The 15,673-nt window shown below is 26.4% G+C and overlaps 3 protein-coding genes across 3 annotated transcripts in view; all 3 read left to right on the forward strand.

The window, feature by feature from the left end:
- The first annotated feature begins 4,961 nt into the window (after positions 1 to 4,961).
- On the forward strand, positions 4,962 to 11,003 carry LOC109606917 (uncharacterized). Its single transcript, XM_049962638.1, has 10 exons — positions 4,962 to 5,307; positions 5,382 to 5,768; positions 5,822 to 5,884; positions 5,935 to 6,000; positions 6,331 to 6,414; positions 8,778 to 8,846; positions 9,585 to 9,668; positions 10,356 to 10,439; positions 10,844 to 10,927; positions 10,978 to 11,003. The coding sequence occupies exons 1-10, from the start codon at positions 4,962 to 4,964 to the stop codon at positions 11,001 to 11,003; spliced, it is 1,293 nt and encodes a 430-aa protein (XP_049818595.1).
- A 1,385-nt stretch (positions 11,004 to 12,388) lies between these two features.
- On the forward strand, positions 12,389 to 15,216 carry LOC126264448 (uncharacterized). The gene is made up of 5 exons (XM_049962430.1): positions 12,389 to 12,466; positions 12,601 to 12,684; positions 13,332 to 13,415; positions 14,513 to 14,593; positions 14,826 to 15,216. Exons 1-5 carry the CDS (start codon positions 12,406 to 12,408, stop codon positions 14,936 to 14,938), a joined length of 423 nt encoding a protein of 140 aa, XP_049818387.1. The 5' UTR covers positions 12,389 to 12,405; the 3' UTR covers positions 14,939 to 15,216.
- Positions 15,217 to 15,267: 51 nt separating this feature from the next.
- The window catches only part of LOC109605890 (tubulin polymerization-promoting protein homolog), a 166,181-nt gene continuing 165,775 nt past the window's right edge, over positions 15,268 to 15,673 (forward strand). The window contains exon 1 of the mRNA XM_049962428.1: positions 15,268 to 15,278. The gene's annotated coding sequence lies outside the window, so the exon portion shown is untranslated. The remainder of the gene's footprint in view (positions 15,279 to 15,673) is intronic.

Here is a 15,673-nt window from a genome sequence, read left to right on the forward strand (position 1 = left end):
ATTTTTCAATTTTTTGGCAGAGGAACAAAATATATGAATTGTACAATTACATTTGTTGCAAATATTGACCAGATTTTTGAGTTTATTCGAAATTTATTTTTAATTTTATTTTTGTATATAATTGTTGAAAAATAAAAAAATATTCTGAAGAAAATATTCACACAATTTTTAATAAATAAAAAATTGATCAAAATAAAAATAGAATATTTGCTTATTTTTAACCCTGTTGTACTATTAAAAAATCCAATGACATAAGTTACTAATTTCTTATGGCTTTAATATATAATGATGGTATAACATGCAAGTAAAACAATATTTATATTTTTCCATATAAAATATAAAAATTTTAATTTAAAAATTAAATATTCTATTATCAAATACATATATCTGATTTTCAATTTTTTTGCACATGAACAAAATATATTGTTCAAAAACATTTTTGTAAAAATTGACCACATTGACGACATTCTGAATGAAAAATACAAAAAGTTTCAAAAGATATCACATAATTTCATTTAATTTTTAATTCAATTTTTAAAAAATAAAATATTTGCTTATTTCTAACTTTGTTGTAGAGTAAAAAATCCTATTTTATACAGAATTTATTTCTTCTTTTTAATGGAATAAATATATAATAATGTCGTACCATGTAAGTAAAACAATTATTTTTTTTTTCAATTTTCTGAGTATTTTCAATTAAATATCCTATTATCAAACATATTAATTTTTTGCTCCGGAACAAAATACAGAACGAATTGTTCAAAAAGTTCTTGGAAAAATTGATCCAACAACACAATTTTTTTATTTTTTTTGTATATAAATATTGAATACAAAAAAAAATGTTCAAAAGAAAAACTAAGTTTTACTTTTTACTTGTTATTTCTTAATTCAGTGAAAAAATATTATATTTGCTTATTTTTAAACCTGTAGCAGAATTAAAAAATTCAATTTTTTTAAAGAAATTATGTCAACTTGTTAATGGAATTAATATGAGCAAAAACAATTCGTTTCAATGAGTTTTTCCACATAAAATGTAAACATCTTAATTCAAAAGTTAAATAAATATGTTATTATCAAATATATCTTTTTATTTTTATTTACTCAAGATTTTTGCACTGGAATATGAATGAATTGTATAAACTATTCAATAAAATTTTTTTGGAAAAATTGGCAACAAAACTGCTCTTCAATTTTCAATGAATTTACAAAAAAAAATAAATTTTTGAGTATTTTCGAAAACATTTTTTATTTTTTTATACAGTGTCGCCCATTTGAAAGCGGGACATGAAAATATATACATAGATAAATCATGTTTTATGACCAAAATTATAGGATATTAGGTATTATTTAATAAATTTATTCTCAGTTACTGACATACCGGATCACAACTCTGAAGATATACAAGGTATATATTTTTATCATTTATTATTTAATGTTCAGTTTTTTTTAAGGGGCAAGAATGAGTAAGGGAACAAAACAAGATGAAGATGATGTTGAAGATGGTGATGAAGATAATGAAGGTGATGATGATGATGATGATTATGATGATTATGATGATGATGATGAAGATGATGATGTTAAAAGTACAGGTATAATATAATAGTATTGATTATATTATTAATTATTAGTGTTACTTTAATTTAAGCAAATAGACAAAAAACCCCAACAGAAGAAGGAGAATCTATAGAAATAAATTCTGAACGTTATCTTTGATACATATCAATATTTTCATTTAAGATGGAATTGTTAATTTAATTAAATTTTTAATAAGTAAAAATTAGTCGAAAAGTTGATATCAGCTATAAAAAATTTACATTTAAAAAATAAAATATTCGCTTATTTTGCTGTTGCTGATTTAAAAAATGCAATTTTATATGGAATTTATTCCTTCTGGTTAATGGAGTCAATATACAATAATGGCTTAACATGAGCTTTTCCACGTAAAATGAAAAAATCTTAATTTAAAATTTGAATTCTTATCATTAACCTGTTAACAAATATACCTACTTGTTTTTTCAATGTTTTGGCAGAGGAAGAAAATATTGTTGCAAATATTAACCAGAATTTTGAGTTAATTCGAAATTTATTTTTTATTTTTTTTTTGTATATAATTGTTGAAAAAAATGAAAAATGTTTAAAAGAATATATTCACATACATATTTTTTTAAGTTGAATTGTTAATTTTTTAATAAATAAAAAATTGGTCAAAATAAAAATAGAATATTTGTTTATTTTTATGTTCATTGTGCTTCTTTTTTAAGCGACAAGCATGAGTAAGAGAGCAAAACAAGATGAAGATGACGATGATGATGATGCTAACAGAACAGGTATAATATAATAGTATCGATTGTATTATTAATTATAAAAGTGTTACTTTTAATTTAAGCAAAAAGACAAAAAACCCCAACAGTAGAAGGAGAAAGTATGGAAATAAATACTGAACATACAGGTATGTTATTTTTAATACATCTCAATCAATATCCCCTATTATTTGCCGAAAGTTTATATTATATTTAATAGTACTCCATAAAAAATAAAATAAAGTCCTGATAAACTAAAAATTGAATTCGCGTTTAATAATTATAAGTTTCAGATTCTGTATCAACCCGTTTTTATTCATGCAATTCAGTCGTCGACTCTACATCTTCACATTTTGATTTAGGAAGTAATAATCATATTGAACAATTGCAAGAGGATAATGAAGAGAGATCAGGTAAAACAATTTTTACATTAATTTATTTTAGCTACAATTGATACAATGGTGTGCTCTCTATCTCTTTATATCCTCGAAAGTTTTAAAGTATTGCTCAGCCAATGCAATCAATGAAAATATGTGACAATCAGGAGATGACAGGTCTAGTGAATACGGCAGGTGGCATAGAAGTTTCTAATCAAGCGAAGAAACCGGTTTTTTACCACTTTGGCTCAATATGAAGGAACGTTGATATGCTGTAGAAAGACTTTTACAACGTATTTTAGAGCCCATTCTAGTCGTTTTTGGTCAATTCGTGGTTTAAAATGATCAATTATTGTCGGGAATGGACGTAGTACACTGCTTCTTTCTGGTCCCACCACACACACAGCATCTTCAATCAATGTTGACGATTTTCTTGGCGTTACCCATGACTTTGAGATTTTCGATATATCATTAGTTACATTTTGAAGCAAGGCACTGTGTATTTATACAATTTAGTTAATTGGCTATACTGTATTCTATACTCAGAGTCAAGAATTTTGGAATTTATTTTCTTTATAAACCGGTAAATGTCAACTAAAATTAGTCTGTAATTTCTTTCTTATTAGGTTTTCTGACACGGAGTTAGAATTTTTGGAAAGCTAGGACATAGTTTCATGTCAAATTTTTAAAATGTCTCAACAAATTGTTTGAGACAAACCAACACAATTTGGTTTAACTTAAAATTTTATTAGCATTTTATTTCAAATGAGGTATAGCATATTTATACAATTTTTTAATTGCACATTCAATGTTTGGTTAATTGGTTATAATATGTCCTATATCCAGAGTTAAGAATTTTGGATTTATTAATTTATTTTCTTTAAGAACTGGCAAACCAACACAATTTAGCCTAACTTAAAATGTTAATAGTTTTTTTTATTTCAAATGAGACATTATGTATATTTATACAGTTTTTAATTGTACATTAAATGTTTAGTTAATTGGCTAAACTAGGTCCTATACACTGAGTCAAGAATTTTGAAATTATTAATTTATTTTCTTTATAAACTGGCAAAAGTAAAATTAGTCAGTAATTTCTTTCTTATTAGGTTTGCTGACATAGAGTTGGAATTTTTGGAAAGCTAGGACATAGTTTAAAAAGTTTCATGTCAAATTTTTAAAACGTCTTAACAAATTGTGTGAGAGAAACCAGTACAATTTGGTTTAGATTAAACTTTTATTAGCATTTTATTTCAAATGACACAGCATATTTATACAATTTTTTTAATTTTATACATTAAACGTTTAGTTAATTGGCTATACTATGTCCTATACCCAGAGTCAAGAATTTTGGATTTATTAATTTATTTTCTTTAAAAACTGATAAAACAATGCAATTTAGCCTAACTGTTAATAGCCTTTTATGAGACACTCTGTATATTTATACAGTTTTTAATTGAACATTAAATGTTTAGTTAATAGGCTATACTAGGTCCTATACACAGAGTCAAGAATTTTGGAGTTATTAATTTATTTTCTTTATAAACTGGTTAAAGTAAATGTCAAATAAAATTAGACTGTAATTTCTTTCTTATTAGGTTTGCTGACATAGAGTTGGAATTTTTGGAAAGTTAGGACATAGTTTGAAAGGTTTCATGTTTAAGATTTTTTTGGCGTAAAATCATTATTTTACACACAGTTTTTTGATTTTCCATTTGCCGTTCCTTCATTTCATTCCATTTTTCAACCCTTGGAATCTTTCCCATGGCTTTCAAGAGATCGGAAATGGCTTTCCGAGTGATATTTAACTACTCTGCCACCATTTGTTGTGTGTGTGTGTGTGTGTTTGTGTACAAAATGTAATTCATCTTATTTCAACCTTTTTGGTTGATTTTCATGTTCTTTGCCAATAACATTGAAATTGCCACTTGAGGGTCAGAGCAAGATTGCCGTATGTCTCTACAAGAATTTGATGACAGCATCGGAATGCCTTTTTTTGTAAAATTTTGACAAAAAATGTTTTCAATTTTAATGTATGATCAAAAACCAAAACGTACAGAGTCAATTTTGGTCATACAATTGAAGAAATCATAATAGCAAAATTTTTATAAAAACCACTGTATTAAGCACACCCTAAAATGTTAATTCAACATTTTTAAATGCAGTGGAAGTATATTTTTTTTCATCTTTGCCTCCATTGTCAAATATCTCCATATATATACAATATTTAATATTTTTAGACAATCAGTGTGATGATAATCTTAATCTTAGAGCTACAAAAGACATGACGATCTTAAGTCAATTGACACGTAATTTATGGTGTGATTTGAAATACGTGTGCGATGACGTGTTGGTGAAACATGCCAAATTAAAAGAACTCTTTCAGAAACTGCCAAATAATTGTGAATGGATTCAGTTAGAAACTGTTAAAGTATTGGTGACAACTAATTTAAAAGCGAAAAAGATGCTCAGCAATTTTCGTGATAAAATTGGGAAATATTCAGACGGAGATCCCAATTTAATAAGTCTGCAAAGAAAAATTTTGGAGTTAAAACTAGAGGATTTGACTTTTAAAAATGTATTGCAATGTTCTGAAAAGTTTGATGTACCAAATATTGGAGCAACACCAGGTAAAGAAACTATTGTGATCAAGTCACTGGAACTAATTATTATTCAAATACTAAATGACATTAATTATTTTTAGACAACAGCTTTAATCAATATCGTGATCATAGAGCACCAAACGTGGTCTTACCTAAATTGACATACAATTTATTGAATGATTTGCAATATATATGTGGCGAAATATTCCTGAATTATGCCAATTTAAAAGAAGGCCTTTCTAAATTACCAGATAATTTTGAACATATTTGTTTGGAAAGCATCAAAATGTTACTAAAAATTGATTTGGTTATTAAAAACACGTACACCAAATTTCATATTAAAATTAAGAATTATTCAAAAGAAGATCGAAATTTATTAGGTCTATCAGGAAAAATTTTGAAAATAACAGAACAAGACTTGACCCTTGAAAAACCTTCTGATAAACATGTGTCAGACTCTGAATTAACCGATTATAATTCATTACCAGGTAAGGAAACACCTTTGATGAGGCTACTGAAATAAATTCGACTTCTGTTTCAGATTCTGATGTTAATCGTAAACAGTTACGTTTGAACGCTGAGGGAAGTCCAAATAAATTTTTTTGTAAATATTATTTATTAATTATTTCACATAAATCGATTTTGTTTTTTAAGGGTCATATGATCAAAACAGAAAAATGAACGAAGATAAAGTTCAATCAGAGACTTTTCCTATACCATGTAAGTATGCCAAACATTTATTTGGTTTTTATAAAGGTGGTGCTACAAAATCAGAATTTGATTAAACGTGTGAGAAAAAAGGAGCACCAGAAATATCTTCTATTTCCCTCTATTATTTTAATTGATAAAATAGATATTATTTAATATGAAAATATCATCTTCATATTTATCAAGTAGTTATTTTTTGTTTACTTTTTTGTGGTAACAAAATTAAAATTGTTAAAATAAATCAAGATGATTTTTTTTCTAGTCAAACTATGACAGAGAGCAATAATAAATAATATTTAATTACTAATTATATTATATAAATTTATTTTATTTTTATTCAAGTGTCAACTGTTCAAAACAAACAAATAGACGAAAATATAGAGATTGAAAATCAAGTTCAATTGGGGACTTCTCCTGTACCTACATGTAAGTATGCCAGACATTTATTTGGTGTTAGTAAATTAACTTTTGGTTAAATCGTGCTAATCAATTTTATTTTTAATCAAAATTAACAAATACAGTGAGAGAAAAAAGTATGGAATATTTTTAAAAACTAATTTTTATCCTCAGGGATTATTCATATATAGTATTGGCAGAAACTACAGCAATTTTAACTTTCGGGAAATAACTTCAATAGAAAAGAAGAAGCATTAAAGCTTGATAAAATATGGCACCATTGTTCAAAAACAGAACAGAACGAAATATCTCTTGTCTAAGTTGATAAAAAACAATTAATAAATTATTAGTGAATAAAATTATAAAAATTAAAGTATTGTAACAGACACAACGTACAATTCTATCATCAGGTAGCATAGTTTTGATGAAATTAATTACATGAAGGTATCACACACAGATCATAAATAGAATTATTACCAATAATATCATTGGAAAAAGATTAACAAAACCCAAAGTTAAATTATGAGGTAAATGATAATACCTGTCAAATCTGTATATATTCATAGAGAAAAGTATCTGGGACACAAACGACTCATCAAGCAAAGCAGTTAAGACAACAAATCACCATGTCCCAAATTAACTACAATCTGATCTGCGAATTCGAATGTTGCATCTGCTTCAATTACATGCAACCACCAATGAACGTGTGTCCCAATGGTCACGCATATTGCGGATCTTGTTTCAACCGGATCATTAGATGTCCCATGTGCAGAGCCTGCAAGCAGGGAGCTCGCAATTTTGGTCTGGAACGATTGTTCGAGAAGTTGTACTTCCCATGCAAGAACATGAACTTGGGATGTTCATTTGAGGGTTTGGGTTCGGCGATGAAGGCGCACGAGACCGAATGCGGAAGAAAGCAGTCTCTTTGCCCTTTTGCTCTCACCAATGAGTGCACGTGGGATGGTGCTTCTACGGAAATGGAACGGCATGCGAGGGACCAGCATCGCTTGTTGGAAGACTTGAGTACGAGTTACTGGCTGCCCTTTTTGTGGCAAGATCGTTGCTGGAGAGAGATCATCAAATTTGACGAAACGTTGTTTCTTTTGACTTTCTATGGTGATTTAGATGTTCTACAGGTAGGGGTGTACGTTTTAAGATCTGCCCCTGACAAGGCGTACACTTTTCATTTAATGCTCAATGGAAACGGCAGACAGATGGGTACAGGTGGAAGTTGTCTTCGCTTCGAGGAATATGGTGTCAATAAAATTGATATCGATAATCGCGTGTCGTTTCCATCGAGAGTAATCAAGAGATTAGTTGTTGATGGCAAACTCTTCTATCGTATTACTATTGCAAAGACAAGATAATTTGTACTATATTTTTATTACTAAATAAAGTTAGAATATAAAAGTATTTTATTATATTAATCTAATGAATATTTTGGCAAACTCATAATATAATAATAATCCCATAATTATTATATATGGGTAACGGAAAGGATTGGCATGAAGGTTACAGGCCATACATTGAATTTGAATTCAATATTGAATACAAAGTATGTCGTGGTTGAAGAGTACAGCATTGGTAGGGGGATCTTTGAGATAAATATGTAAATGTGGAAAATATACCCGACAATCAAGAAGAACAGAGAGGAATGAAGTCATGTCTCTAGAAGAATAAAAGCAATTGTGGATAACTTCTTCAAACTATCCTCTGAAGGCTGAACAAATCGAGACTTGCTTGAAATTTGTATATTAATATAATATTCCATACTTTATTTCAAACCAAATTGATTTTCTTTAAAAAAAAAGTAAAAACATATGAATATAATAATCATTGTCATTAATCTTGTAGTAAATTAGATTTGCTTAGTTTCACAACAGATTAGGGAAAACATTAAGTAATATTTGTAAATAAATATTCCATATTTTTTCCACCACTGTATATGTACTACAAATTTTTTATTTAAATGTCACAAGAGATATTTTAGGTCTATTTTACAATCAATTGCTTTATCGGTAGTCTCAATTATTCTCTCTAATTATAATCCACAAACTAGATATCCCCAAATAATAAAATTAAACCACTAAAGATACATTAATAAATTGACAATTTATTGTACAAAGTGCCACGAGAGATCACATATTTCTGATACCTATTTACGATTCTTTTGATCATCAATTAATATTTTTTATATATAAAATCATTTTTCAAGTGCTTATTTTTTGTTTACATTTTCTATGGTAACAAAATTAAATTTGTTAAATTGTTGTTAAGAAATAAATCAAGATGTTTTTTTACTGAATAAATTATGCCAAATAGAATTAATAAATATTAAATTAATTATTAATTTTATTGTATAAATCGATTATATTTTTATATTTTTATTTAAGCGCCTTGTGTTCGAAACCCTCCAGAGGATGAGTATCAAGTTCAATTGGACACTTTTCCTAGACCTACATGTAAGTATGTCAGACAGTTATTTGTTTATTGGGGGTTTATATGGGTTATTAACTTTTATCAATTGAATTAATTAATTAAATAATATTTGAAGTAAAATCTTGCGCAATTTGTACGAAAAAAATATTATTTAATTGATAAAATCGAAATTATGTCACAAGAGATATTTTGCAATATATTGCTTTACACAATTAAATATGGTGTATATTAATAAATATTTTAATAATATGATTATATGGGGTGTCACAAAGGAAAATGAAAAATTTGTCTTGAAATTTCTAGACAAATTTTTCTTTTATTTTTTTTTTTCGATTTCGAAGAGTTGATTTTCAAAATTGCCAATCAGAGTTCACACTACTTCATCGACAGAGCCTATTATTTCTATTCTGTGTAATTAAGGAGATGAGTTGAAATGAAAGGAAGTGGATACTTTTTCATGAAATTATTTGTGTTACAAGAGATCTTTTAAGTATATTTTACAATATATTGCTTTAAACAATTAAATATGTTGCATAATAATAAACATTTTAATAATATAATGATATGGTGTGTTATAAAAGGAAATGGATATTTTTTGTTGAAATTACTAGACAAGTTCTTCTTTCATATTTTTTGTATTTCCCAGAATTGTACTAATAACTTAATTTCCTAAATAGCCAATTTGAATTTAATCAAAATCAAAATTGTTAAATTGTGGTTGAAAATAAATCAAAATAATAATAATAATATTTTTATTTAAGCGCCATGTGTTCAAAACACACAAATAAACGAAGATATAGAGATTGAAGATCAATTTCAATTGGGGACTTTTCATGTAACTACATGTAAGTATGCCAGACATTTATTTGATGTTTGTGAATTAACTTTTAGCCAGGTCATGCTAATCCATTTAATTTTTAAACCACATATTCTTCTTATTTAAGTGACAAAATCGAAATTATTTATGTTACAAAAGATCTTTTAGGTATATTTTACAATCTATTGCTTTAAATTGTGTATAATAATAAACATTGTAATAATATAATAATATGATGTGTTATAAAAGGAAATGGATGTTTTTTCTTGAAATCACTAGACAAGTTCTTCTTTCATATTTCGTCGATTTCTCAGAATGGTACTAATAACTTAATTTCCTAAATAGCCAATTTGAATTTACACTGCTTCTTCGGTAGAGCCTCGACTATTATCTCTAATAAAGAAAAGGTAAAGAATTAAATAGGTTTCCAAAAGTTATCAGAATGAAATTCCATTGGAGCTAAACAATTATATAAGTCTGATAAAATTACCTTAATAAATTTACAATTTATTATACAAAGTGTCTCGAGAGAACACATATTTCTTAGACGTGCATTTCTATCGATGTCAAAAATTTTCAAATAAATATTTTTTCACATTAAAATCATTTATTAAATAGTTATTTATTGTCCACTTTTTCTGTGGTATCAAAATTAAAATTATTAAATTGTGGTTGAAAATAAATCAAAATAATAATAATAATATTTTTATTTAAGCGCCATGGGTTCAAAACACACAAATAGACGACAGTATAGAGATTGAAGATCAATTTCAATTGGGGACTTTTCCTGTAACTACCTGTAAGTATACCACATATTTATTTGGTGTCTGTAAATTAACTTTTAGCCAGGTCGTGCTAGTCAATTTGACTTTTAAACTTTATATTATTTTGATAAAATAGAAATTAAATTATTTATGTTACAAGAGATCTTCTAGATATATTTTACAATCTATTGCTTTAAACAATTAAATATGGTGTATAATAATAAATATTTTAAAAATTATACAAAGTGTCTCGAGAGAACACATATATCTGAGACGTGCATTTCTATTGGTATCAAAAATTTCCAAATAAATATTTTTTCACATATAAAATCTTTTATTAAATAGTTATTTTTTGTCCACTTTTTTGTGGTATCAAAATTAAAATTGTTAAATTGTGGCTGCAAATTAAATCAATACAATAATAATATTTTTATTTTAGCTCCATGTATTCAAAACACACAAATGAACGAAAGCATAGAGATTGAGAATCAATTTCAGTTGGGGACTTTTCCTTTAACTACATGTAAGTATGCCAGACACTTATTTGGTGTTTGTAAATTAATTTTTAAACAGATCGTGTTAGCTCATTTAATTTTTAAATCATTTATTCTCTTATTTAATTGGTAAAATCGAAATTATGTATGTTATAAGAGATCTCTAGGTATATTTTACAATTTATTGCTTTAAACAATTAAATATGGTGTATAATAATAAATATTTTAAAAATATAATAATATGGTGTGTTATAAAAGGAAATGGATATTCTTTCTTGAAATAACTAGACAAGTTCTTCTTTAATCCTTTTTCAATTTCACAGAGTTGTACTAATAACTTAATTTCCTAAATAGTCAATTTGAATTTACACAGCTTTATCGGTAGAGCTTCGACTATTCTCTCTAACAAAGACGAGGTAAATAATTAAATAGGTCTCCAAAAGTTATCTGAATGATATTTCATTGGAGGTAAACAATTATATGTATTATAAAGTTACCTTAATAAATTGACTACTATTATACAAAGTGTCTCGAAAGAACACATATTTATGAGATGTGCGTTTCTATCGATATTAAAAAGTTCCAAATAAATATTTTTTCACATATAAAATCTTTTATTAAATAGTTACTTTTTGTCCACTTTTTTTGTGGTATCAAAATTAAAATTGTTAAATTGTGGCTGCAAATTAAATCAATACAATAATAATATTTTTATTTAAGCTCCATGTGTTCAAAACACACAAATGAACGAAAGCATAGAGATTGAGAATCAATTTCAGTTGGGGACTTTTCCTTTAACTACATGTAAGTATACCAGACACTTATTTGGTGTTTGTAAATTAATTTTTAAACAGGTCGTGTTAGCTCATTTAATTTTTAAACCATTTATTCTCTTATTTAATTGGTAAAATCGAAATTATGTATGTTATAAGAGATCTCTAGGTATATTTTACAATTTATTGCTTTAAACAATTAAATATGGTGTATAATAATAAATATTTTAAAAATATAATAATAAAAGGAAACGGATATTTTTTCTTGAAATCACTAGATAAGTTTTTCTTTCATATTTTTTCGATTTCACAGAGTTGTACTAATAATTTAATTTCTTAAATAGTCAATTTGAATTTACACTGCTTCATCGGTAGAGTTTCGACTATTCTCTCTAATAAAGAAGAGGTAAATAATTAAATAGGTCTCCAAATGTTATCTGAATGAAATTCCATTGGATGTAAACAATTGAATAAGTCTTATAAAGTCGCCTTAATAAATTCACAATTTATTATACAAAGAGTCCCGAGAGAACACATATTTATGAGATGTGCGTTTCTATCTATATTAAAAATTTCCAAATAAATATTTTTTCACATATAAAATCTTTTATTAAATAGTTATTGTCTACTTTTTCTATGGAATCAAAATTAAAATTGTTAAATTGTGGCTGCAAATTAAATCAATATAATAATAATATATTTTTATTTAAGCTCCATGTGTTCAAAACACACAAATGAACGAAAGCATAAAGATTGAAGAGCAACTTCAATTGGGGACTTTTCCTGTAACTACATGTAAGTATGCCAGATATAATAAAATCTTTTATTAAATAGTTATTTATTGTCCACTTTTTCTGTGGTATCAAAATTAAAATTTGTAAATTGTGGCTGAAAATTGAATCAAAATAATAATAATATTTTTATTTAAGCGCCATGTGTTCAAAATACACAAATGAACGAAAGTATAGAGATTGAAGATCAATTTCAATTGGGGACTTTTCCTATAACTAAATGTAAGTATGCCATACATTAATTTGGTGTTTGTATATTAACTATAGGTTGTGAGAGTCAATTTGATTTTTAAACCCTATACACTTCTTACTTAAGTGATGAAATCGAAGTTATTTATGTTACAAGAGATCTTTTAAATATATTTTACAATTTATTTCTTTAAAGAATTAAATATGATGTATAATAATAAACATTATAATAATATAATTATATGGTGTGTTATAAAAGGAAAAGGATATTTTTTCTTGAAATCACTAAACAAGTTCTTCTTTCATACTTTTTAGATTTCCCATAATTGTACTAATAACTTAATTTCCTAAATACCAATTGGAATTTACACTGCTTTATATGTAGAGTTTCGACTATTCTCTCTAATAAAGAAGAGCTAAAGAATTAAATAGGTCTCCAATGAAATTTCATTGGAGGTAAACAATTGTATATCTTATAAAGTTGTTTTAATAAACAGAGAACACAATTTTGAGACGTACGTTTCTATCGATATCAACTATTTCCAAATAAATATTTTTTCACATATAAAATCTTATATTAAATAGTTATTTATTGTCTACTTTATCTAAGGTATCAAAATTAAAGTTATTAAATTGAGGCTGAAAATTAGACCAAAATACTAATAATATTTTTATTTAAGCGCCATGTGTTCAAAACACAGAAATAGACGAAAGTATAGAGATTGAAAATCAATTTCAATTGAGGACTTCTCCTGTAATTACATGTAAGTATGCCAGACATTTATTTGGTGTTTGTAAATTAACTTTTAGCTAGGTCGTGTTAATCAATTTGATTTTTAAACCCTATATTGTTTTTATTTAAGTGAAAAAATGGAAATTATTTATGTTACAAGAGATCTTTTAGGTATATTTTACAATCTATTGCTTTAAACAATTAAATATGGTGTATAATAATAAACATTTTAATAATATAACATTAGACAAGTTCTTTCATATTTTTTCGAATTCTCAGAATTGTACTAATAAATTGATTTTCTAAATAACCAACTTGAGTTTACCCTGCTTCACCAGTAAAGCTTTAATTATTTTCTCTAATAAAGATGAGGTAAAGAATTAAATAAGTCTCCAATACTTATCTGAATTATTTGATAATTCATTATACAAAGTGTCTAAAGAAAACCCATATTTCTGACGTACCGATCAACAAAGATTTGCAAATGAATATTTTTTATAAATAAAAGCATTTTTTAAGTACTTTACTATTTTTATGGTAATAAAATTGGAATTTTTAAATTGTGTCTGGGAAAAAAATTAAAATTAAATTATGATAGAGAGTAGAAGTAAATACCATATGTTATATTAACTATATTATACCGATTGAAAAGCGTATACTCTGTCCGAATCTTGAGAGACGACAAAAAGAGTAAGTCTCCTACCACGGGGTAAAGTGGTACTCTTACTGTCTCTGTCGTGTATGATCGAGGGCGTAAACGCTTTTGTATCGGTATAAGTCGCTATTTAGATGTCCGTCATTTATTTGGCTTTTGTAATTTTTTCGGTATATTTTGCAATCAAGAGCTTTACACAATTAAATATGGTGCATAATAAACAATTTAATAATAAAATGGAGTGTCCCAAAGTAGGCAAATTCAAAAAAATTGTACTAGTAACTTGATTTTTAAAAAAGTGAATTATATTTTACACTATTTCGTCGGTAGAGCCTTGACTATTCTTTCTAATTAAGAATACCTGTGAAAAATTGTTCATTGGACCTAATCAATTATATGTTACCTTAATAAGTAATGTTTAAATATTATATATTTATAAATTATATTATATAAATCGATATTATTTTTTTAAGCGCCTTGTGTTCAAAACGACGAAGTAGACGATATAAAGATTGAAGAAGAAGTTCTAATGGAGACTTTTCCTATACCTACATGTAAGTATGTCAGACATTTATTTGTCTTTTGTAGATTAACCTTTTACAATGTCGTGTAAATCAATTTGAACAAAATTTGAACTAAATACTGTTCAGCAAATCTACTGTTTTACCCAATTAAAAGAAACTTACATATTTGATTTATATTCTCCATACTAACATTAATACTTAATTTACATTAATAATTTGTTTATTGATTTACTGTATTTTAATAATGATTAATATTTTTTAGCTGAGGAATTTAATTATGATCTTCTTGAAGTAATTAAAGAAGTACCCGTTGAATCGGAGGAATATGGATATATTGAATTTAACTTTAACACGGGACCAAAAACAGTAATATAAAAAACAAAGTGTTTAAAGTGTTTAGAAATGTGTTAATTTCTTCCAATTGTCTTAAACAACAATCTTTTTTCAAGCGGCATCAAGGCAAACATTTAATTGTCTGACTCTTAACAAGAAGTAACTGAAAGAAGTATTGTTGTTGGGAATTGAGAAATAATTTGTTCTAAACATTCAATTTAAATTTTCAGAATATGATTAAGTTTTTAATTTTCTATTTGTGTTTTTCTAAATCATTGTTTACCACTGTTTAAGTTCTCGAGGACTTATTTATATTTGGTTTGTTTTTTTTTTGTTTATTTGTTATAATAAATAGGTTATTGTTGATCTGAGTTTTTATTAATTCCCAAAAATCAAATTAAGCATAGTAAAACGGTAAGTAAAGGTAAGTAATGTTCTCGTTAAAAATTGTGAGAATGTGAACACTAGTTGAAGATTGACTAATTCCAAATCCAGTGACACGGAAGGTAGGATTAGCAAAAGTTGTTTTGACAACTTAAGAACTTCATTTTTCGGCTCATATTCTAAATCACCATTTGAATACTCTATCCCTTCATCTACTTCAGACACTTTTAGTTGTCGATCCTTCTTTGATGATTCATTATTTGACTTTTTCAGGTAGCATAATTTTGAAGAGATTCATTACATGAAGGTTAGGAAGGTCATAAATAGAATTATTACCAATAATATCATTCAGATTAGATAAACGAAATCCAGAATTAAATTATGAGATAAATG

The sequence above is a fragment of the Aethina tumida genome, chromosome 2, assembly GCF_024364675.1.
Source record: "Aethina tumida isolate Nest 87 chromosome 2, icAetTumi1.1, whole genome shotgun sequence".
Lineage (NCBI taxonomy): Eukaryota > Metazoa > Arthropoda > Insecta > Coleoptera > Nitidulidae > Aethina > Aethina tumida.

What these genes read in the sequence shown, in the direction of transcription:
- LOC109606917 (XM_049962638.1), top strand. Translation starts at nt 4,962, where the DNA reads ATGACGATCTTAAGTCAATTGACACGTAATTTATGGTGTGATTTGAAA. An exon ending in GACTTTTCATGTAACTACAT is followed by an intron (nt 9,669 to 10,355) that starts GTAAGTATGCCA and finishes TTTTTATTTAAG; the next exon opens with CGCCATGGGTTCAAAACACA. An exon ending in GACTTTTCCTTTAACTACAT is followed by an intron (nt 10,928 to 10,977) that starts GTAAGTATGCCA and finishes ATTTTTAAACAG; the next exon opens with ATCGTGTTAGCTCATTTAAT.
- LOC126264448 (XM_049962430.1), top strand. Translation starts at nt 12,406, where the DNA reads ATGAACGAAAGCATAAAGATTGAAGAGCAACTTCAATTGGGGACTTTT. An exon ending in GACTTTTCCTGTAACTACAT is followed by an intron (nt 12,467 to 12,600) that starts GTAAGTATGCCA and finishes TTTTTATTTAAG; the next exon opens with CGCCATGTGTTCAAAATACA. An exon ending in GACTTCTCCTGTAATTACAT is followed by an intron (nt 13,416 to 14,512) that starts GTAAGTATGCCA and finishes TATTTTTTTAAG; the next exon opens with CGCCTTGTGTTCAAAACGAC.